This window comes from Bufo bufo, chromosome 6 (genome assembly GCF_905171765.1).
Source record: "Bufo bufo chromosome 6, aBufBuf1.1, whole genome shotgun sequence".
Lineage (NCBI taxonomy): Eukaryota > Metazoa > Chordata > Amphibia > Anura > Bufonidae > Bufo > Bufo bufo.
Genome location: NC_053394.1, coordinates 407,620,309 through 407,645,662, shown reverse-complemented (window position 1 = coordinate 407,645,662; position 25,354 = coordinate 407,620,309). Strand labels below are relative to the sequence as shown.

At 42.7% G+C, this 25,354-nt stretch overlaps 3 protein-coding genes across 4 annotated transcripts in view; all 3 read left to right on the top strand.

Moving 5' to 3' along the window:
• The window catches only part of LOC121005797 (gastrula zinc finger protein XlCGF66.1-like), a 131,851-nt gene extending 129,524 nt beyond the window's left edge, over positions 1–2,327 (top strand). Inside the window, exon 6 of the mRNA XM_040438561.1 lies at positions 2,311–2,327. Within this exon, the coding sequence (XP_040294495.1) occupies positions 2,311–2,327 (17 nt within the window). The remainder of the gene's footprint in view (positions 1–2,310) is intronic.
• Positions 1–25,354, top strand: part of LOC121004491 (gastrula zinc finger protein XlCGF57.1-like) — a 255,964-nt gene that overhangs the window by 122,190 nt on the left and 108,420 nt on the right. The gene's annotated exons all lie outside the window — the stretch shown is intronic.
• Positions 2,368–13,938, top strand: LOC121004513 (gastrula zinc finger protein XlCGF71.1-like). The gene is made up of 2 exons (XM_040436780.1): positions 2,368–2,413; positions 12,793–13,938. The coding sequence occupies exon 2, from the start codon at positions 12,990–12,992 to the stop codon at positions 13,782–13,784; it is 795 nt and encodes a 264-aa protein (XP_040292714.1). The 5' UTR covers positions 2,368–2,413; positions 12,793–12,989; the 3' UTR covers positions 13,785–13,938.

The following is a 25,354-nucleotide window of genomic DNA, read 5'->3' as shown; positions in this document are numbered from 1 at the left end:
TAACGAGTAAGGTGGAAATGGCAGGATTACAGCTGACCATAGACATTACATCTATAATTTCTGCCTATGGGAATTTTTAAGATGGGCCCCTTTGAGAATTGTTGCAGATCGTTTGTGGTTAAAAAAGAATATCAAAACAATTTTATGAGCTGTCCTCACCCGGGAACCATATGGTACTCTAATGGGTCAACCAGTATCAAGTTGTTCCCAAGTAAATAGCATTTAACTGTCTTACAGAAGATGGCCATCATTCCAGAGTTTGCTCTTTTGCACACATGGGAGATTAATCTGTCCTGTGTGATTGACGTCCTGTCAACCACAAGATTACAGAATCATTTTAGAAATCCTTCCTGAGAGCCCTCTCAAATCTCCTTACTTAACTCCTCTTCTATGCCATGTATGCATAGAATGCTGCTGAAGATATCATTTCTGCATTATCCAGTAGAGTCTCTTAAATGATCAATCTAAATTATATCACTCCCCTAACTCATACTACCTATACAATCTGTATGTGCTGAATATATATTGCATTTCTATGAGAGATAGCTTCGCACTGTTCTCCTCTCCCACCTGCTTGTAAGAGCTACAGTATTCAAGAGAAACCTATCACAAGCAGGAGACAGGTAAGGCAGACTGAAGCTGCCTCACATTATACTTAGACTCTTCAGTTTGAGCTAGGAGATATCACCAGCTGCCTTTAAGCAAGGCTCAGAACAGAGAAAGTGTAGTCTAATGTCTGCAGAGGCATGATGGGAAATGTAGGTTCCATTAGGAGAATCATATCAGTGAATCAATCAAGATTGCAAACAATCCATAAATTATGCAACAGCTAAAACAGGTATGCACAAGGAGTACACAATGGTACCACATTATTTTTTATTAATAGCCTACACTGCACTATACAGGCAAAAACATATTGCTGGAGTTCTTCTTTAACTTGTAACATCAGCAATAACAACAGCATCGTCACCTTGCAGTATACAGGACAACATGCGAACCGTCACTTTACAGAGGAGGAGGGACTTATCATTCTCTCTATTGAGCACAGCAGCCGACCTTTTCTGCAAGACTTGGATGAACAAGTCTTTCAATAGACCTCAGTGCAGCCAGTCTCCCACAACCTGCTGATCACTCTTTCCGACTCAAGGCTAGCACTTCCATGGCCCAGTCTGACCTAGAGTGTAATAGATTCTCTCTCACCATTGTCTGCCATTTTTCCCAGTAACATATCTTGGGCATGGTTGTGCAGCATCCCTCAGGCACTTTGGAATCTTTTTCTCTGGCCTGCTGGCAGTCTCATGGCAGCTTTATTTTACTTAGGCTTCCTGTTGTTCTGTCTCTAGTCCACTGTCACGATTAGTGTGGGGGGAAAAACTCCACACTAAACACAGGAGGGAAGGTGAACAGTAACTGGGCCTGGAAACTAGGGAAGGAACAGGTCACCTCCTAAACAACCATAATCCGGGCCCTAACTACGTATCAATATGAATAAACCTTGAAGGTAGAAATATTCATAAGCAGGATACCTAGGCCCTTATATCCCTATAAGGCCCTGGAATGAGGTTAGGACTAGAGACAACCCATTCCTCCCCAGATGGGCGAATGGAAGTCTCTGTCTCAGGCCCAGATACAAACAACAGGGAATATAAAAAACACAAAACAATAAGAAACGACAAGTCTTATATGAAAGTAGAAAACTGGCAACTTCAGAAGCAGCACAGAGTACAACCGACCAGCTAGTTAGAAGGCAGGAAGAAAATCTATAAACCGCACCTCCAAGAGTGAGAAGCAGCTACTTATGGGAAAGGTAAATTACCAACAAGCAACACCTGAAGCAAGGGGTGTGGCATTCACCAAAACACAGACACAATAAGATCCACAGTGAACTTGTCAATTTAACCCACGAGTTGCCAGTCTCTCCGATCACCTAGTACCTGCCACGGGAACGTCCGTGACACCACTATGGTCCTTGCATGGTGACTATGCTCAGGCCTGCTACACTCTCACACGCTAAAATGGCTCCTCAGCTACTTCACATTGTGTGGGACCACCTCCATATATAGAGGTGGCCAGCGAGGGCTAAGAGGTGCCCAAACAATATACGACTACATAGGGCAACAGGAGGCATACAACATTGAACAATCAACAAGATAAATTGAAAGACACCCAATATTTGCATCAGATGAATCAGACTCCTGCTCTCTAGTCATTTTTTGATCATCATTCTAATTACTGATCTTTTCTGGTCATATAAAACCTTCCACACGACTTCTCCGACGTCTGATGACTTCTACAATATTTGTTTCACAGCTTGTGAGTCCGGGTGAAGATCTGAACATTATATATGTTACAGAGACATATGTGAGGGGCGATGAGCAGAGTACAGAGGACATTCCTACAGATAACTGCCCAGGTGAGTAGTGACCACTAAGTAAAGCAGAGAAGACTCACAGATTCTACTCCTTCACTCGGGAAAATATATTTTTTTAAACTCCTTTTATTAAAAACAACTCAAATGCGAAAAATTTGTTCAGATTCCTCCAAGGAGGACATAGATGAGAGTAAGACATAAAAAACCATAACTAATACCATGTCGTTGTGTAGGTATAAAGAATTACGGTGTACCATAATGTTACTAGCTGTGAGTATTATTCCATCAGACATTTATCAGCTGACATCAGTTCTAGGGAGTAAATAGTAAGGCAAGACATTTAATCGTCCAAGAGAAACATTAAGTATTCAAGATTTGTGCATTAAGCTTTTGAACATTAAAGAAGATCTAAGAAGAAGTGCACCAAACAGCCCACAACCTCTGGAATTTATCAACTCATCCACAATTCTTGTAAACTATTCTATCACCAGATCCCTCCATTGTGATAAGTATGGAGGCCTTTCCACACTCCATCTCATAGCTATAGCTTACTAGTGTTGATTGCAAATATTCTAATCGCGAATTTGCATCGCGAATAATTGGGACTTTGAGAATTTGCGAATATCTAGAATATTTTTTTTAGCAGTACCCATGATCCCTCACTGCTTCTTGCTTGTGGGCCAATGAGAAGGCTGCAATATCTTTAACTTTAGAGTAGTGTTGATCGCGAATTTTTTTATGGCGAATTTTAATAGATTTTTGCAATCAAGAAAATAATGACTGGAGATCACGAATTCTCAAATTCGTGAATTTATGACGAATATTCACCCAAATATTTGCAAAATATTGCAAATTCAAATATTGCCCCTGACGCTCATCACTGTAGCTTACCTGGCTTAACATAAAGCACCTCGCAGTAGGATCTGTTCATAGTAAGACCACAAGTTTTCTGGAATAATACCAAGTAGGCAAATCTTATACAATTGTGGAACAGGTTTACCCAGTATCTCTATCGGAAAGGAGGAAACATAAGGGAACAATCAAATAAGATGGACAAAAGTCCGCACAAACTGCGGCACATCTATGGCAAGCATTATTGGATATCCTGTCCATATAAAACAGACGCACTGGGGTCAGATAGCGTGTGAATAATACAAATTTGTATCATTTTGTTTTTCGCGGCAGGAGATACTCCAATGTGAGACCGTTGATACGTTGCTTAGTCCTCCAAGGAAAGAGGGGATCAGCGACATCCTTTTAGATTCAGCTGAACTGGGGTTCACACAACTTGGCCAATAGCAAGTGGGTGTATATGAAAGACACCAAACCCCCATTCAAAGGATAAGAGGAAATTTCTTCAAATGGGGGTGGGAATTGAGAAAGAAGGGAGTGCTTACAGGAGCACAGCCTTCTCTTCAAAAAGATGATCGGTGGGGGTGCCGGGAGTCAGCCCCCAACTGATCTGATATTGAAGACCTCCCTTGGGGATAGGTCATCAATATAAATAAAGTGGAAAACCCCTTTAAACTGGTCATGCTCCAGAGACCTAAACAGTTAGCGGGCGTCGCAGTACCTGATTTATTTCTGTATTACTTAGTGGGGCAGTTTCGCTCTTCTGAACATCTTTTAGCTCATTTTTGTCGGCTCCCCGATAATCTGATATTGATGACCTATCCTGAGGATAGTGTTTAAAAGATAACGTCGTGGCACCTTGCTTAATTTTATCGCTATTGGATGTCGGGTTCCCACCCCGTTATATCAAATGATAGAGAACTCCAGCAATATGCGGTGCAATAAGGGTGATTTTTTTTTATTGGAAGTGCGGCAATTTTACACGTGACGTTTTGGCCATAAACATAGGCCTTCATCAGACTGAAGCCGCTTTCTGGTACTGTCTGGGCGGCTGATTCTCCAAAGCAGCAGATAATCTCTGCGCACTATCCTGAGGATAGGTCATCAATATAAATAAAGAGGACAACCCCTTATCCCCATATAAATGTCGAGAACAAAGAATGAACTCGATTTAAAAAAATGTTGAGCGATGAGAAGATCTGCATGTTCCAGTACATTCAACATTTTAGGAAGGACAATTATTTTCAGTTAATTAATCCTTCCAGCTACAGAAAGAGGAAGTCATTTCCAAATTGCAAATCCAATAATACGGAAAAATGTTTAACTCGTAAGATAGCGAGCTGTCCCATGAAACAATAATACCGAAGCATTTCAAGTGAGAGTTAACATGTAAACCACCAAACTCCCCCGTCCACTAAGGGTTATTTCTCCGTAAGGGTGTTATATATCATTTTTGCCAATTAATCAGAAGGCCTGAGAAGGCCCTAAATCTATTAATATTAATATGTTTGCACAAACATTTTTTCGCTAACTTACAGCCAGGGGTGCGCTTAGCCTTTCTGCTGCCTGAGACGAAAATTGAAACATACCAAATTCTCAACCTAACCCCTTCCCTCCTAACATTACATATATCACTATAAAACATACAGAGTAATACAGCGTCACATACCTTTTACATCCAGTAACGTCTCCTCTAAAGTTGATGTTCTCTTTCCTCATCTTCTCCATTCAGTGCAGACCGCCATGATGATTTCTTTCAGCTATCTCTCGTCTCTGCAGTTTGACAAAAAACATCTTAGTTTACTACTTTTCCATCCTCCTATCTTCTGGACAAATCATTCCACCAACCACAATGCTGTGCCCTCTGTACTTCCCAATACTATACTGCAGAAACAGATAACCCCCTGATAATACTATTACCATACAGATAGTTCCCCTTCAATAGTTATTGGCATGCAGTGTCCTAAAATAACTGCGCCTAGCAAATAGTGTCCCTGACACCAATAATGTAAACATAATGTCCCCCAAATATTACTGTGCTAAGCTGATACTGTGCTAGGGAGCCCCCAAAGTAATAGTGCTCCCAAAAGTCTCACCAATAGTAATAATTCTCTGCCAGTAATAATTACCCCTACAGTGCCCCCAACATGTCCCCACTGTGCCCCAGAAGTAATAATGCTCCCACAGTGCCCATACTAGTAATTATGTTCCCCACAGTCCCCCAGTAGTAATAAATCCCACCAAAACGGACCCCCAGTAGTAATAATTCTCCTTATAATGTCACAGTAGAAAAATGTCCCCTTAAAATGTGTGCCAGTGCAAAAATACCCCCTTTTAATTCCCCCAGTTGAGCTAATGTCCCCATAGTGCCCACATAATGTGTGCCAGTATATAATGCCCCTATATGAAGCCCCCAGTAAATGCCTCCATAGTGCTCCTCTTCCCCCTTCCCCATATTACCCCCCATAATGTGTCCCAGTATAAAATGCCCCTATACAGAACCCCCCCATAAAAAATACCCCTTCTTTGCCCCCCAATAATGTAGCAATAAGAAGTGCCCCTAGATGCCCCATAGTGTTCCTCTCCCCTTTCCCCATAGTGGCCACCATATAGAATACCACTTTTGTGCCCCCCAATAATGTGCCAGTAAGGAGTGCCCCTAGATACCCCTATAGTGCTCCTCTCCTGCATTGTGTGCCATATAAAAAAATATACACTAATACTTACCTCCATTGGGCTGGCCTGGGCTAGATGAGAACATAAACATGAATGACTCAAGTCAGAGAAAATGTTACCTGTGAGCAAGGCCGGCGTCAGCACCTGGCATACCTGGGCAAGTGCCGGGGCCCACAGCTCCTGTGGGGGCCCACAGCGCAGCTGCCAGAGGCCAGAAGCAATAAGCGCTTCCATAAATACAGATGGAAGCACTCATTGCTGGAGCGCTGGGAGCTGTGGTCCTGGCTCCCCGCACTCCTTCCCTCCTTCAGGCCGGCGGCGCACTGAATGGTGAAGCAGGAAGACTTCTCCCTGCTCCACCATTCAGCCTGCAGGCACTGATCGTGCTGCTGACCTGTGTGGGCGGAGCCTGCAGCCCGGTAATCTGCATAGGCTCCGCCCCCACACCGTGCTGCAGTGCGGTCTGTGCCTGCAGGGAAGAGAGGTATGTGAGCTTCATTGGGCAAGGTGAGTAGTTGTGTCACAGTATCCTGCTGCTGATGGGGAGCGTAGATCATGGGAGGAGCCAGGTGACTGAGGTGAGGAGTATTTATTGTTTTTGTGTTTTTTTCACTTCCTGTGAAGGGGGCAAATCTGGGCATAACCACTGTGAAGGGGGCACTGGGCACATTTCTTGGCATATTTCTTATCAATAAACTGCAGTCATTGAGCATGGACTCCCATATTGTTGAGTGGATTAGGCAGTGGCTGAGTGACAGACAACAGAGGGTTGTAGTCAATGGAGAACATTCAAAACAAGGTAATGTTACCAGTGGGGTTCCACAGGGATCTGTACTGGGACCGATTTTGTTTAATATCTTCATAAGTGATATTGCAAAAGGCCTCGCTGGTAAGGTTTGTCTTTTTGCTGATGACACAAAGATATGTAACAGGGTTGATGTTCCTGGAGGGAAACGCCAAATGGAAAAGGATTTAGGAAAACTAGAAGAATGGTCAGAACTCTGGAAACTGAAATTTAATGTGGATAAGTGCAAGATAATGCACCTGGGGCGTAAAAACCCAAGGGCAGAATATAGAATATTTGACACAGTCCTGACCTCAGTATCTGAGGAAAGGGATTTAGGAGTAATTATTTCAGAAGACTTAAAGGTGGGAAGACAATGTAATAGAGCAGCAGGAAATGCTAGCAGAATGCTTGGATGTATAGGGAGAGGTATAAGCAGTAGAAAGAGTGAAGTGCTTATGCCGCTGTACAGAACACTGGTGAGACCTCACTTGGAGTATTGTGCGCAGTACTGGAGGCCATATCTCCAGAAGGATATAGATACTCTAGAGAGAGTTCAGAGAAGAGCTACTAAACTAGTACATGGATTGCAGGATAAAACTTACCAGGAAAGGTTAAAGGACCTTAATATGTATAGCTTGGAAGAAAGAAGAGACAGAGGGGATATGATAGAAACTTTTAAATACATAAAGGGAATCAACTCGGTAAAGGAAGAGAGCATATTTAAAAGAAGAAAAACTACCACAAGAGGACACAGTTAGAGGGGCAAAGGTTTAAAAGTAATATAAGGAAGTATTACTTTACTGAGAGAGTAGTGGATGCATGGAATAGCCTTCCTGCAGAAGTGGTAGCTGCAAATACAGTAAAGGGGTTTAAGCATGCATGGGATAGGCATAAGGCCATCCTTCATATAAGATAGGGCCGGGGGCTATCCATAGTATTCAGTATATTGGGCAGACTAGATGGGCCAAATGGTTCTTATCTGCCGACACATTCTATGTTTCTATGTTTCTATATCCACCATAAGAGGGCACATATCTTGGCATATCTACTGTGAAGGGGCACAAATCTTGGCATATCAACTGTGATTGGGGGGGGGCACATATCTTGGCATATCTACTGTGAGAGGGGTACATATCTTGGCATATCTATTATGAAGGGGGCAAATCTTGGCATATCTACTGTGAGGGGGCACATATCTGTGAGTAGACCTGAGGGACTGGAAAACACTGGGTAGAAAATAAAAATAGGCACATAAGGACTGATTCTCATATATCCGCTCTGTAGAACGCTCTGTGTACGGTATTTCATCTATAATACATGCAGTATTATTGCTGTAAGCGCCAAGCAAAATGCCAGAAGGGGGCCCACTGAGACTTTATCGCCCGAGGGCCCACATGAACCTGGAGCCGGCCCTGCCTGTGAGTCACTGGGTACAATTGTTTATAGTCCGGTCAGCAGTGGGGTGGGGCAGAGATGTGGCTTATATCTCTGGATGTATCAGTAGGGCCTATTCCAGAAGTGTAGCAAACAGCCATTCAGCACCTTCAGCACATGTCTCTGATAAATGAGATGGTTGACAGATATGACTTAGCTTTTAGAAGCATTCTTTCAGGTGTTTAATGATCCTGGCTGGACAAGTAGACCTCAGAACTGGGCTTCACCTAGAGCAGTCGCCTTTCCTAGATTCTATCAGTCTCTCCCAGTACTTGGAAACCTTCAGGACTTACTGTACGGAAGAACTGTGTAAGGACAAACAATACCATGAAACAAGTAACAAAGATTCAAGAAAATTTTAACTCGCCAATAGCTGACAGGAATCATAGGGATAATGATAACCAGAGATGAACAAATAGACAGAAACTGACCTTAACTCTCCATGAATCATTTCCTAGATCTATCAGTCTCCCCAAACATACACAAAATAATTACTCCCCAAGAAGGGGGTTGTTGAAATCAAATGAAACTTTCTATGTGTGAATGTAAAGACGATACATGTAAATGATGACAATATTCAAGCAAAAGGAAAAGTTTATTGGGAAAAACTGTATAATTGAATAGAGGTACTAGGACCCTGGATACAAGATGAGATACAGTTGGGCATGGAGGCATACAGATGTAATCTGGTGGAGACATTCCAGGGAAACCCTTGCTGTGTGTGGGCGAGCATTATCCTGCTGAAAAATGGCAGCTGGAAGCCCTGCCATGAGAGGAACACATGTGGCCACAGGATGTCCTGCACATATCACTGAGCTGTTGTGTCCCTCGTACTAGAGGTGACTGACTGTTGGATGTGATGGCTCCCCAGATGGTCAACCAGTGCAGTGTGTTGCTTCACCGCAAAGGCAGGATCGAAGCACTCACCATGAGGCCTCCATACTCAAGTCCAACTGTTGTGGATATGAAACAGAATCAAGATTTATGGCTAACAACAATATGGTTCCAGTCTGTAGCAGTCCAGGTTTCTCATTTACAACACCACTTCAAGCAATGTCAATGACAGGACAAGTAATGGGTGCCGTGACACAAAAAGTAGGAAGGGTCTGAATACTTCTGCATATGTCAATGAAAAATTTTAGTTTTTTCTTTTCAGTACATTAGCAAGATTTGTTGTGGAAATCTGGAAATCAAAGGATCGATAGACATGTTAATGATATGCAAATGATGAAAGAGATAGAAACAATATATTCAAAACATCTCAATTTATTCAGTACTGAGTATGAGCGTCACACACAAATACATGCACTTGCACACCTTGGCATGCTGTCAGTCAAGTTATTAGTCGTTGTCTGAGGAATATTCTGCCACACTCAGTGCACTTGGGCCCACAAATTATCAAGATCAGCTCCCTTTGCAATTGCTGACCAATGATGTCCGAGATGTGCTCGATGGGAGACAATCTGGAAATGCTGCAGGCCATGGTAGGACATTTAGGCTATGCAGACTTCTCACAGTAGCAGAAGCAACGTGCGGCCTGGTGTTGTCATGTTTGAAAAGCAGCTCCTGGGACACTTTGGAGAAATGGCCATATCACTGGTTCCACAACCAATTCGGTGTAATGCCAATCTGTTAGTGTACTTCAAATAAAGACTAGAGTGATCTGGCTACTGTACATTATGTCACCCCAAACCATAACACTGGGAGAAGAACCGGTGTGCTGTTCCCTTTTGAAGGCCTCTTCGTGCCATTGCCCACCTGGTCTGTCATTGCATCCGAGACAAAAAAGACTAATCTTTGAAGAGGATAGACCTCCACCGCTGTCTTGCTGTGCAGGATCAAAGTCTTTGAGAGTGATAACATAAGGTCAATGGAACACCCATAACTGGATGTCTGGCTCGAAGCTCAATGTCGAACAAACACTTTTTAATGGTTTGTGTAGACACCGTTTGCTGCCCTAGGCTTGGGATGTGATGTCTAATTTCACCTGCAGACCGGAATGAATCATTACGTGCCATTCTTCTAATCAAACAATCCATTCATGTAAACAACACATTATACATGTTCTCCCCTGCACCTCTTCCTGTCTTGCCAGTTTGTCGTTGTTCTCTCAGCCACGAAGACACACTGACTGCAAGGCATTGTGGTCAAGCCAGCCAGGGACCCGCCCAGGGTCATGTCATCCTCCATCTTCTTCCCTGCCCTCATTTCTGTACTGAATTTGAAATGTAAAATGGTGGGTTTGCATGATTTATCTGAATCGCCAAAGCTTTGGCTGCTTTGTTTGGAGTTAGAATTTTTGTGAAATTTGTAATTTTTTACAGTAAATTCACTGATCTCTACTCCTAATTTCATTTCTGAGTGGATTATAAAATAATAGGATAATAAAGCGATGGATTACCGTATTTTTCGCCCTATAAGTCGCACCTAGGTTTTTGTGGAGGAAAGTAAGAAAAATTATATTTTGAACCAAAAGGTGTGCTTTTGGTGGGTTTTGAACTAATAACGGTCTGTGGATGACACACTGTTATGGGGCATCTGTGGATAACGCACTGTTATGGGGCATCTGTGGATAACGCACTGTTATGGGGCATCTGTGGATGATACACTGATATGGGTGGAGCTGTGGATGACACTGTTATGGGGGATCTGTGGATAACGCACTGTTATGGGGATCTGTGAATGACACACTGTTATGGGGATCTGTGGATGACACACTGATATGGGTAGATCTGTGGATGACACTGTTATGGGGATCTGTGGATGACACTGCTATGGGGATATCTGTGGATGACACTGTTATGGGGGAGATTTGTGAATGATACTGTTATGGGGGGGATATGTGGATGACACTTTTATGAGGGGGATCTGTGGATGACACAGAGGGTATATAGCATCTTATGTTGGTCCCCTCTGTGTCTTCTCTGTGTCCCTGTGTAAATAGTGACCCCCCCCCCCTTCCTCATTACACCGGGCCCCGCTCACAGCAGTCTTCATTTGTAAAGATTAGTCATGTAACCCTCAACAAGTGGCTCTGCTTTGTTAAAGTACTGTTATTGTCTGTAGTAGTACTCACTATCAAGTTAGCAGGCAGGCCGGCAGCGTAACGTCACTCACTCACGCTCCTGCTCCTCCCAAGTAAAAAAAAGTGCGTCTTATAAAGTGAAAAATACAGTAAATATTGTTTTTTGTAATGGTTTCAAAGTAAAGTTGTGGTGCAATGTTAAGGAAATGCCTGACATCCATAGTGTTGATCAGAAGGCTCGGATTGTCACCTGTTCTATCCTATCAGTTTTTAATAGATTCCCTTTCTGGGAATTGCAAAGAGTCCTCAAATGAACAAACTGCAAGGGGCATGCCATAAATTCCTGCTTTTTTGTGGATTTATACGAAATGCTTGCAATTCCCTTATACAAAACATTCAAAGAATATTAAAAGAGTATTGCCAATCTTCAGAGTCCATACTCCAGTAATTATCATGAACTTGGCTAGAACTAGTCCATTAGGATCCATCCAGACGCTACTGCTGCGGGTCGGACTTAGCATAGCTGCAATGTTTTGGGGTCCTTCTCCTTCTATATGCCCCCGAAACATCAGAGGTGTGCTAAAATGTATTATTTGAGCAGCTTTCCATAAGTCTTATTGGACTAGCTCAAGCCACGTTCATTTCAATTATAGACAAATATGGACTTTCTTAAGATTAGTGATAACACTTTTCATTACATTCTTTGGGGGTTTTCTATGTTTGAAGTGCAAACATTTTCTATAAATCCACCAAAAAGCATGAGTTTATCATGTGGACCATGCAGTTTGTTCATTTGTGAGTGACAGAACTGAGACTCAGAGAGATCCTTGGTGTGTACAGTATCCTACCCACAGTAACTATTGTGATGTGTAGCTCATTAGATTATTCTTTGGCACTACATATTGTTTGTCTAATTCAGAAGAGCCGCCATAAGGGCAGGCTAAAGAGTTAAAGAGACTCTCCAGGTTTCTTTTTTTTAAGTGATGGCCTATCCTCAGGATGGGCCATCACTACTTGATCAGTGGGGGTCTGACATCCTGCACCCCCGTCTATCCGATGTGTAGCTCCGGCGACTACTGTTGACAGAGCTACACAGCACCATCGAAAATATAGTGGCAGGAGCTCGCTAGTACAGTGCTGCTCATGTTGATCTCAATGGGAGCAGCGAGCCCCCACAGCTACAGTGTTGCTGCAGAAACCAGCAGCTACAAAAAATAGCTGATCGGTGACTGTGCAGGGTGTCAGACCCCTACCAATCAGCTAGTGATTGCATATCCTGAGGATAGGCCAATACTTAAAAAATAAATTCCGAACAACCCCTTTAATATAAAAAGATCCACCAATGAACACTAGCTGCTCTTGCCTGCCCGTCAATAAGGATTTCTCAACCCAAGTATGTAATCACCAGTACCCTGCACATTATCAGTAACAAATAAAAACATTAAGGAACATCTCTGGAGGTGATGGCTTTCTATGTTTCCTACTGGCCATTCTACTCACCTCCTGTCTGCTAGAGAATCTAACACTTTATGCACCACCCTCCCGTAAAATATCTCATGGAAGCTCTGTCTAATGGTCCTCTCACTGACACTTAAATTATTCATATATACTTTTCAAAAATAACAAACTAAATTTTATTCTTGGCAGATAGCTGTGCTACGACCTCAGAGGGACATCAGATATCTTCAGATTTTAACGTAGATGATCAAGATACATATGAAGAACATGCCAATATCCAAGATATATCCTCTTCCAGTCACAGCAAAGATTTATCATCAGATTCTTTTGAACAGATCCAATCTTCTGATTCATCACAAACTGTAACACAAAATGAAAGTCAAACTATGCTTGTTGAAGTTCAAAGAGCTCACATATCGGAGAAGCCATTTTCATGTTTAGAATGTGGGAAATGTTTTGCTTTAAAAAAAAATCTGGTAACTCATCAAAGAACTCACACAGGGGAGAAGCCATTCTTATGTTCAGAATGTGGAAAATGTTTTGCTTTAAAAAAAAATCTGGTTACGCATCAAAGAACTCACACAGGGGAGAAGCCATTTTCATGCTCAGAATGTGGAAAAGGTTTTAACTGGAAGTCAGATCTTGTTGTACATCAGAGAAATCACACAGGGGACAAGCCATTTTCATGCTCCGAATGTGGGAAATGTTTTAATTGGAAATCAGGTCTTGTTATACATCAGAGAAATCACACAGGGGAGAGGCCATATTCATGTTCAGAATGTGGGAAAGGTTTTAACTGGAAATCAACTCTTATTACACATCAGAGAATTCACACAGGGGAGAAGCCATTTTCATGTTCAGAATGTGGGAAATGTTTTACCCATAAATCAACTCTTGTTGATCATCAGAAAATTCACACAGGGGAAAAGTTATTTTCATGTTCACACTGTGGAAAATGTTTTAACCACAAATCAGCTTTTGTTTCACATCAGAGAATTCACACAGGGGAGAAGCCATTTTCATGCTCAGAATGTGGGAAATGTTTTACTCATAAATCAACTCTTGTTGACCATCAAAGAACTCACACAGGAGAGAAGCCATATTCATGTTCAGATTGTGGAGAATGTTTTACTTGGAAACCATCTCTTGTTGACCATCAGAAAACTCACAAAGAGAAGTAGCCATTTTTATTTCCTTCTCTTTTATTTAGTAGTACACTAAAAAGTAGGACAATACATCAAAAATAAAGTCGCAAGTCATACAAGAATAAGAAAAGACAATTGAGAGCGGTAAGTGATAGCAAAGAGATGTATGTAATCTATATATATATAAAGGACGTATATATGTATGTTCCGTGATCACTCAAAAACGCAACCATCAATTTCAACGAAACTTGGTATACACATCCCTTGCTACCTGGAAAGAAATCTTGTGGGGGTCTCAGCTCTCTAGGACGTACCATTCCTGAGATATTCCCAGAAAATTACCTGCATTAGCCAATACAAGCCTGCAAGTTTTTCTCTTCATATCCCAACTGCCATACACACGGTCACATGTCCCTTATCAGCCAATAGAAGCTCAGAGGCCATTAGTCTCTACATACACACAGTTTTACTCCAGGTTTCCATAACAACCCAGCCATTTTTCTTCACTGCTGTTGGTCAGCTTTAGGCTAGGGCTACACAACGACATGTGTCGCGCGACAATAAGTCGCACGACACATAGGGCACAACTACACTGCTACATGTGTCACACGACATTGATGCCGCACCAATGTTGCGCAACAATTTTTATAATGATAGTCTATGGTGTTGCACTGCGACATTGACATGCTGCGACTGCGACGTAACAGTCGCAGAAAAATCCACCTTGGATGGATTTTTTGCAACTGTCCTGTCGCAGTCGCAGCATGTCAGATGTCGCAGTACGACACCATAGCCTGTCATTATAAAAATAGTTGAGACAAAATGTTGCGCGACACATGTCGTCGTGTAGCCCTAGCATTAAAGAGGCAGGGCACTGTGGAGGTCACCGTTAAAGGGGTGGACACTGTGGAGCTCACTGTTAAGGGGGCAGGGGCCACTATTAAAAGGGCAACTGCTGTAGAGGTCACTGTTAAGGCAGCAGGGTACTGTGAGGTCACGGTTAAGGGGGTGGGCCCCTGTGGAGGTCACTGTCGAGGGAGTGGGGTGCTGTGAAACTCACTGTTAAAGGGGTGGGCTGCTGTGAAGGTCAAAGTTAAGGGGATGGACTGCTGTGGAGGTCCCATTTTAAAGTGGCGGGACACTGTGGGGGGGTCAGTGTTGAGGGATGGGGAACTGTGGAGTTCACTGTTAAAGGGGCGGGGTGCTGTAGAGGTCACTGTTATGGGGGATACTGTTGATATCTTTTAATGACACAAACAAACATTACATGAAATTTACCCGTGCAAAGCCGGGTCCTTCTGCTAGTTAACAATAAACTAGAAACCTGTTATTTAAAAGCAAATAGACTTGTGTACCATCGCGAAAGTGGACTTTGTAAGCAGTGATGTCACTATTACTACGTGTGAAATGCCAATGGCCGGGGTACAGAGACAATATTCATCACTAATTTTGTGGATACTACAACCAGTGGATTATGTTCTCCAGAAGGACAGATGGTATGTTCATCCAGGACCCTACAGGACTACGGCAGGTATGGATCAGCTACTCAATTCACTTATGTAAGATTATACTATTTTCCTTGTAAGCCTTCTTTGGAGGAACGGTACAGACAGATAATAATATACTCATATACTTATAATGGGTATATAGCAGCATGATACTACATTTGAATCATTATATTTGGTTGGTAAAAGGTTGTCAACAGCCCCTAAATTTTTTTTTTTTTAGATAAACCCTTGTAACAAGCCTGAGGCACAGATGGGGAAATGATCCGTTCTCTGTTCTTGTGTCTCATAACTTGTTGTCACCAATCATTAATAAAGATTTTCTTTTAAAATGTCTATACTTGTACTTGGGCTTATTTTTAGTTATTTTTTTTAGATGTTGTCTTATTGCCTCAGAACCTATGAAGTCACCACGGAACGCAGACACTATGGAATTCGTTAGGAGATGTTCTGTTTTTATAAATGATCCTCTTATAGGTGATTGCTCTGCCCAGTCCATCCATCTCATCACTATAGTTCTGTATGCTAGGAAAAGAATGTCATATAGCCATATATATATATATATATATATATATATATATGATGCTATTGCTCCTCATCAAGAAGACTCAACAGCTATACCTCCGGGTAACTGATGCTGGAGATTGGATCACCACAGAAAGAAGGTCTATCTCTGTGGATCTATGTCATTGTGATGTAGGAACTTTATCCATCCAAAAATTCTTACAGGTGTGAGGCAGCATTGGTGCACAAACTATAGGCAAATAGGCTTATTTTTCACTGCAGGATAGACAACTAATGGGATTCAAGTATCCTAATTCCTTTTAACGGTATGAGGGTCCTTCGTCTATCTTCCATCTACACTGAAAATCAGCTAATTTTGGGAATATAAGGTGAGCATATAAAGAGAATATTAATTTTATAGGTCCCTGTATGTGTAATATGCCTGTCAATGGATATGACAAAATGAATGGACTTGGAATTAGGAACTGAGCATTGAAAGCATGAAGCCAACCTATATACATTTCTGTAAGGCATCTGATATGACACCGTTTAAATGATAATAGGGTTCCCTATGGAAATAGACATTCCAAATAAGTGATACCTTGTTCTTTCAAAAAGCTTGTATCTTGTAACCCCTGTATAGGGATCTAGACTCTGCGTAGAACCTATCAAATCCGTAACTTCCTGGAGTAGTCTGTGTGACAGCTGACCCACGGGAGCCAGAGACAATGGTGCAGGGCATTGAGGGATCAGGTCAGGGTCAGGTTAGGCAGAATATGTGGTGTGAGGTCAGGGCAGGAAGCAAAGGAACAATAACGAGGTCAGGCAGCAGAGAATCATAATCCAGAAAATAGGCAGAAAGTCAGTACACAGGCAGATAACAGAAGAAAGCACAATTTTGCAGGGAACTAGCAAGCTAAAAAAAAAACTATTGCTCAGGTAGTCTTAGATACAACAGGGTTACCAGCCATTAGCATTAGCATGAGGCGGGTCCCGGCCGCTGGCGGGGTAAGCAGGACATTGGCGGCCACGAGCCACTGCCTGTAACAGTATTCTCCGTATGCTCTCTCATTTTAGTCCAGATTGCTGCAGTTTTTTTTAAACAGGGGCATTATTCCGTACACTCACAATGTGCTTAGTCCTAGCCACAATGTCTCATCTAGGGTTTTGTCTTTATTTGGCTTCTTCCATGGCTTTCCAGTAGGCTAGGGCCAGTCCAGTGCAACTTCATGGGATCCTCCTCCATGCCACAGTCAGAGATAATGCAGCCCGAGAAGGGTAGAGTTTTTTCAAAGATGCACTTTTCAAGCTTAGCATAAAGGCTAATCTCTGTCAAGTGCTGGAGGACAGGACCGTGCATACATGTCTCCAGTGTGAAGTTAGGTCATGTGAGAAGATAGAAGAGATCACATAATACATCATAAATAATACCAAATTATTGAAAAACAACAGGAGTATTACAGAGGCCAGAGGGCATGACAAGATATCCATAGTGACTGTCTCTGGTGTTAAAAATGATCTTCTACTCCTAATCTTCTCGATTCCAGGTGAGATTGTAAGATCCTCTGAGATTCAATTTAGTGAAGATCCTGGCTCCAAAAATCCTATGAAAGAGCTCCACGATTAGTGGTGAAGGGTATTTATTTTTCACAGTAATTTAATCAATAAATGACCGGAGGGACCTGACGATCTCCTTTACAAAGAAGAAACGTTTGCCTGCCTGTGAAGAGGACGTCAGAATGAAGCCCCTCTCAAGGTCCTCCTTAATATAATCAGACTTTCAGGTAGAAACAATGGGTGGTCATGACCACATGTTGGAGTAGCTGCTGGCATCAGGCTGATGGGACAGTCATAGGGACGATGTGGTGGCGGAGCGTATCGGTCAGTAGGAACCTGGATATGCCTGTTGCCCACCAGTACCGGAGGTAATGGTGCAGACACTTTGGCTACAGACGCGTTAGTGGTCAAGTTGTTCAGGCAGACCGAAATGGTATGGAGGTACTGTAGGAGTTGCTCTTATTGACCACACTGATTAGTTAAATCCTTATATACTTCAGACAGGCCCATCTTAAGTGGGTCAGCGGGTTAAATGGCCTGAGAAAATTGTTAGGACAGTGATCGTGGAACCAGTGTGTCAACCACCAGATTTAACTTTGGGTTAAACGTAAAGCAGTTGCACTGTCAGTCTTCTGGTATTCACCCTTTAACCCCTGTAGAAGGATCTAGACTTCGCTGCAGGGGAGCCACTAGGCCGCTACCTTCTGGAGCATTCTCTGTGTGATTGACAGCTGACTCACACGGGCACCAAAGGGTCAGGCAAAATTGTAGTCAAGAAAAGGTCAAGGTCAGGGCAGGGATAGTTTATGTTATATAGTAAACGGTCTGAGCAGGCAGTGAAGGGTCAATACAGAGGTCGGGTCAGGGATTGGAGGATCAGAATCCAGTAAACGGGCAGAAACTTGTTGCATGGGCAGACAACAGAATATAGCACACCTTTTGAAGGGAACTAGCAAGACAATGTATTGCCCACAGGGGAAGGTTGCCTTAGTTACCTGAGGGTTGCCAGCTATTGGTTGGTGTAGATTGGGGTGCGTTCGCTCTAGTCCTTTAGGAGCCCGAGGAAGCATTAACTTTACGGGCAGAGGAGGCGAGGCCTTGACGGCAAGCAGCCTGTGTGGAGGGACAGAGCAGGCCCTGTAACGCCCCAGAGTGGCATTACCACTTCTTCACCCCGCTACTAAGGGCTAATATAATGTCATCTTGTGTATTTATTTCAGGTCCACTACATGGTGCATTCCTATTTCTAATGTAACTATTATGTTCAAATGCAATATGCCTGGTTCACCAGCAGGTGGCAGCAAACACAGCAGAGCTACAATTAGGTGGAATGGAACCTTTGATTCCATTCTAACCCCCCTCTGGAAAAGGACAGGGCAAGTCCCACTTCCATCAGGAAGGGTGGGGACCAGAGTTAGTGAGTTCCAGCGCACCCCCTGCTAAGGGATGGCGTGCTGGGCACGTCTCTGCTGGATGTGCCCAAGCCAGCCAGAGCACCTTAAGCTCTGCTGGCCATGGAGGTCATAGCTTAAAGCCTCAGAAGCCAGGAGCATAGTTCCCTGGCATAACTTAAGAGTCAGTCTACAGAGAGAAGGTGCAGCAGACGGAAGAAGAGGAGTTATACAGCCAGCCTGTCAGTACAGCAGGGCCAGAGAGAAAAAGATGTAGCAGAGATGAGTTTTCCTGCCAGTTTTAATGCTAAAGCCTGCTAGGACCAAGACAAAGTCTGTAAACCGTTTTGGAGAATGTTTTTGCAAAGTAAAGCTGCTGTCTAACTTCATCTTAAGGTCTGGACTCAAATTTTCTTCCAATCCCTAACTAATCCAATTCATTACAAAAAAAACATCCTGAAAAACATACCTGTGAATTTTGAACCAATAGACTAATGCTTCCTCAGAGCTTGGTCTTGTAACATAGCAGAAGTGACCTAAAATGTAGCGCTGATCTGTTCTCTACATGCCAGGCTGCCTGGTACTCTGTCTGCAGTGTATATAATGTGGGCATCACAGCATTCCTCCCAACCATCCCGGATCCGGCGGGACAGTCCCAGACTTCAGTGGCTGTCCCGTTAAGGAGGAGTATGTCCTGCTCTAGGCAGCTGTCCCTGCTTCCATAGGATACTGACACAGCTGCCTCTAATGATGAAGCAGAGAGCTGTCGTCTCCCTGCTCCATCATTCCTCCCCCTGCCTGTACTCTGTACTTCTGGTCTAGGCGGGGAAAAAGGGGGTGCAGCTCCATGTGTCCTGCTGCTGGGGAACAAAGTGAGTATGTGGAGTTTATTACTGGGCATATTACTGTGAAGGGGCACATATCTGGGTAAAACTACTGTGAGGGGAACATATCTGGCCATAACTACTGTGAGGGGGCATATATCTGGCCATAACTACTGTGAGGGGGCACATATCTGGGCATAATTACTGTGAGGGGGCACATATCTGGGCATAATTACTGTGAGGGGGCACATATCTGGGCATTACTACTATGAGGGGGCACATATCTGGGTATAACTACTGTGAGGGGGCACATATCTGGGCATAACTACTGTGAGGGGGCACATCTGGGCATAACTAATGTGTGGGGGCACAAATCTGGGTATAACTACTGTGAGGGGGCACATATCTGTCATAACTACTTTGAAGGAGGCACATATCTGGGCATAATCTGTGAAGGGGGCACAATGTGGGCATAAATACTGTGCGGTGGCATAAAGGGGGAATAATTACTATGTGGGAGAATTTAGGGCACTGGGTGGGATTAGGTGTTTAGTTATGTTTAGTTGTGGCCTAGTGCGGGAAAAATAGTGTCCCTCTTCCTTCTTTTCAAAAGTTGGGAGGTATGTCACAGGGAGTGACACCGAACCCCCGACAGTCGGCCTTCCCACATAATGAGCAACTCACATTCTGGGACCCCCACACCGGCCATCTATAGTATTAAAACGATTGGCATGATGAAACGTGTTCTGAAACCAGCAAAGCCTGTTGTGCTGTTTTTTATGGGGTGCACTGTAAGTGATAACTTTATTCTGCGGGATGAAATGATTATGTAGATACCCAATTTATATATTTTTATGTTTTATTACTTTTTCATCAGAGCTTTGAACGCTATGTACACCTTTGGGGGCATTTTTATTATTGCATTGTACTTATTTTGAACTAAAAATCATTTTATAAATTGTTTTTATTACAATTATGGAACTTTTCTCTGTACAGAGCTGAGATGCTCTAATAGAGGGATCTTTATTTTCTTATCTCTGCTCTCTGACATTATAAACACTCATTATAGCTCAGTTCTTATCTTACTTACGGGCTAAAAGGTATAACCCTGGTTTGCACCAGCAATTAGGTGGCACTCCATTAAAGACTTCTTTCTAGGTAGGATGTAAGAATTCATTTGCCAATCTCTTGTACACGCTGTGGTGTCTCCTTCCCTATTTACTTTTTATTATTCCATATGTGATTTGTCTGTGTTATCTTTATTTAATCACACTTAGTAAATATATTTAGTCACTTAGCCCGCTTAAGATTATTCATTCTCACATATTTTGAATTCACGCTTTTAAACAAAGACCAATTGATAAAATGATTTTTAGCCCGAATCGAGTAAAATGCAATCACAAAAAATGATTGTGTGTTTATAATGTACAGTGCGGAGCAATGTGTGTATAATGTACAGTGCAGAGCTGTGTGTATAATGTACAGTACAGAGCTGTGTGTGTATAATGTACAGTGCAGAGCTGTGTGTATAATGTACAGTGCAGAGCTGTGTGTGTATAATGTACAGTGCAGAGCTGTGTGTATAATGTACAGTGCAGAGCTGTGTGTATAATGTACAGTGCAGAGCTGTGTGTATAATGTACAGTGTAGAGCTGTGTGTGTATAATGTACAGTGCAGAGCTGTGTGTATAATGTACAGTGCAGAGCGTTGTGTGTATAATGTACAGTGCAGAGCTGTGTGTATAATGTACAGTGCAGAGCTGTGTGTATAATGTACAGTGCAGTGCTGTGTGTATAATGTACAGTGCAGAGCTGTGTGTATAATGTACAGTGCAGAGCTGTGTGTATAATGTACAGTGCAGAGCTGTGTGTATAATGTACAGTGCAGAGCTGTGTGTGTATAATGTACAGTGCAGAGCTGTGTGTATAATGTACGGTGCAGAGCTGTGTGTATAATGTACAGTGCAGAGCTGTGTGTATAATGTACAGTGCAGAGCTGTGTGTATAATGTACAGTGCAGAGCTGTGTGTATAATGTACAGTGCGGAGCTATGTGTGTATAATGTACAGTGCAGAGCTGTGTGTGTATAATGTACAGCGCAGGGCTGTGTGTATAATGTACAGTGCGGAGCAATGTGTGTATAATGAACGGTGCAGAGCTGTGTGTATAATGTACGGTGCAGAGCTGTGTGTATAATGTACAGTGCAGAGCTGTGTGTATAATGTACAGTGCAGAGCTGTGTGTATAATGTACAGTGCAGAGCTGTGTGTGTAATGTACAGTGTAGAGCTGTGAGTATAATGTACAGTGCAGAGCTGTGTGTGTATAATGTACAGTGTAGAGCTGTGTGTATAATATGCAGAGCTGTATATATAATGTACAGTGCAGAGCTGTGTGTGTATAATGTACAGTGCAGAGCTGTGTATATATAATGTACAGTGCAGAGCTGTGTGTATAATGTACAGTGCAGAGCTGTGCGTGTATAATGTACAGTGCGGAGCTATGTGTGTATAATGTACAGTGTAGTGCTGTGTGTGTATAATGTACAGTGCAGAGCTGTGTGTATAATGTACAGTGCAGAGCTGTGTGTATAATGTACAGTGCAGAGCTGTGTGTGTATAATGTACAGTGCAGAGCTGTGTGTATAATGTACAGTGCAGAGCTGTGTGTATAATGTACAGTGCGGAGCTATGTGTGTATAATGTACAGTACAGAGATGTGTGTATAATATGCAGAGCTGTGTGTATAATGTACAGTGCAGAGCTGTGTGTGTATAATGTACAGTGTAGAGCTGTGTGTGTATAATGTACAGTACAGAGCTGTGTGTGTATAATGTACAGTGCAGAGCTGTGTGTTTATAATGTACGGTGCAGAGCTGTGTGTATCATGTACAGTGCAGAGCTGTGTGTGTATAATGTACGGTGCAGAGCTGTGTGTGTATAATGTACAGTGCAGAGCTGTGTGTGTATAATGTACGGTGCAGAGCTGTGTGTATCATGTACGGTGCAGAGCTGTGTGTGTATAATGTACGGTGCAGAGCTGTGTGTATAATGTACAGTGCAGAGTTGTGTGTATAATGTACAGTGCAGAGTTGTGTGTATAATGTACAGTGCAGAGCTGTGTGTATAATGTACAGTGTAGAGCTGTGTGTATAATGTACAGTGCAGAGCTGTGTGTATAATGTACAGTGCAGAGCTGTGTGTATAATGTACAGTGCAGAGCTGTGTGTGTATAATGTACAGTGCAGAGCTGTGTGTGTATAATGTACAGTGCAGAGCTGTGTGTGTATAATGTACAGTGCAGAGCTGTGTGTGTATAATGTACAGTGCAGAGCTGTGTGTATAATGTACAGTGCAGAGCTGTGTGTATAATGTACAGTGTAGAGCTGTGTGTATAATGTACAGTGCAGAGCTGTGTGTATAATGTACAGTGCGGAGCTGTGTGTATAATGTACAGTGCAGAGCTGTGTGTATAATGTACAGTGCAGAGCTGTGTGTATAATGTACAGTGCAGAGCTGTGTGTGTATAATGTACAGTACAGAGCTGTGTGTATAATGTACAGTGCAGAGCTGTGTGTGTATAATGTACAGTGCAGAGCTGTGTGTATAATGTACAGTGCAGAGCTGTGTGTGTATAATGTACAGTGCACAGCTGTGTGTATAATGTACAGTGCAGAGCTGTGTGTGTATAATGTACAGTGCAGAGCTGTGTGTATAATGTACAGTGCAGAGCTGTGTGCATAATGTACAGTGCAGAGCTGTGTGTATAATGTACAGTGCTGAGCTGTGTGTGTATAATGTACAGTGCAGAGCTGTGTGTGTATAATGTACGGTGCAGAGCTGTGTGTATCATGTACAGTGCAGAGCTGTGTGTGTATAATGTACGGTGCAGAGCTGTGTGTATAATGTACAGTGCAGAGTTGTGTGTATAATGTACAGTGTAGAACTGTGTGTATAATGTACAGTGCAGAGCTGTGTGTATAATGTACAGTGTAGAGCTGTGTGTATAATGTACAGTGCAGAGCTGTGTGTATAATGTACAGTGCAGAGCTGTGTGTGTATAATGTACAGTGCAGAGCTGTGTGTATAATGTACAGTGCAGAGCTGTGTGTGTATAATGTACAGTGCAGAGCTGTGTGTGTATAATGTACAGTGCAGAGCTGTGTGTGTATATAATGTACAGTGCAGAGCTGTGTGTGTATAATGTACAGTGCAGAGCTGTGTGTATAATGTACAGTGCAGAGCTGTGTGTATAATGTACAGTGTAGAGCTGTGTGTATAATGTACAGTGCAGAGCTGTGTGTATAATGTACAGTGCGGAGCTGTGTGTATAATGTACAGTGCAGAGCTGTGTGTATAATGTACAGTGCAGAGCTGTGTGTATAATGTACAGTGCAGAGCTGTGTGTGTATAATGTACAGTACAGAGCTGTGTGTATAATGTACAGTGCAGAGCTGTGTGTGTATAATGTACAGTGCAGAGCTGTGTGTATAATGTACAGTGCAGAGCTGTGTGTGTATAATGTACAGTGCACAGCTGTGTGTATAATGTACAGTGCAGAGCTGTGTGTGTATAATGTACAGTGCAGAGCTGTGTGTATAATGTACAGTGCAGAGCTGTGTGCATAATGTACAGTGCAGAGCTGTGTGTATAATGTACAGTGCTGAGCTGTGTGTGTATAATGTACAGTGCAGAGCTGTGTGTGTATAATGTGCAGAGCTGTGTGTATAATGTACAGTGCAGAGCTGTGTATGTATAATGTACAGTGCAGAGCTGTGTGTGTATAATGTACAGTGCAGTGCTGTGTGTATAATGTACGGTGCAGAGCTGTGTGTATAATGTACAGTGCAGAGCTGTGTGTGTATAATGTACAGTGCAGAGCTGTGTGTATAATGTACGGTGCGGAGCTGTGTGTATAATGTACAGTGCAGAGCTGTGTGTATAATGTACAGTGCGGAGCTGTGTGTGTGTATAATGTACAGTGCAGAGCTGTGTGTATAATGTACAGTACAGAGCTGTGTGTGTATAATGTACAGTGTAGAGCTGTGTGTATAATGTACAGTGCAGAGCTGTGTGTATAATGTACAGTGCAGAGCTGTGTGTATAATGTACAGTGCAGAGCTGTGTGTGTATAATGTACGGTGCAGAGCTGTGTGTATAATGTACAGTGCAGAGTTGTGTGTATAATGTACAGTGCAGAGCTGTGTGTATAATGTACAGTGTAGAGCTGTGTGTGTATAATGTACAGTGCAGAGCTGTGTGTATAATGTACAGTGTAGAACTGTGTGTATAATGTACAGTGCAGAGCTGTGTGTATAATGTACAGTGTAGAGCTGTGTGTATAATGTACAGTGCAGAGCTGTGTGTATAATGTACAGTGCAGAGCTGTGTGTGTATAATGTACAGTGCACAGCTGTGTGTATAATGTACAGTGCAGAGCTGTGTGTGTATAATGTACAGTGCAGAGCTGTGTGTATAATGTACAGTGTAGAGCTGTGTGTATAATGTACAGTGCAGAGCTGTGTGTATAATGTACAGTGCGGAGCTATGTGTGTATAATGTACAGTGCAGAGCTGTGTGTGTATTATGTACAGTGCAGAGCTGTGTGTATAATGTACGGTGCGGAGCTGTGTGTATAATGTACAGTGCAGAGCTGTGTGTATAATGTACAGTGTGGAGCTGTGTGTGTATAATGTACAGTGAAGAGCTGTGTGTATAATGTACAGTACAGAGCTGTGTGTATAATGTGCAGAGCTGTGTGTATAATGTACAGTGCAGAGCTGTGTGTATAATGTACAGTGCAGAGCTGTGTGTATAATGTACAGTG

Excerpts from the sequence above, each read along its gene's own strand:
- LOC121004513 (XM_040436780.1), top strand. The coding sequence starts at position 12,990 with ATGCTTGTTGAAGTTCAAAGAGCTCACATATCGGAGAAGCCATTTTCA.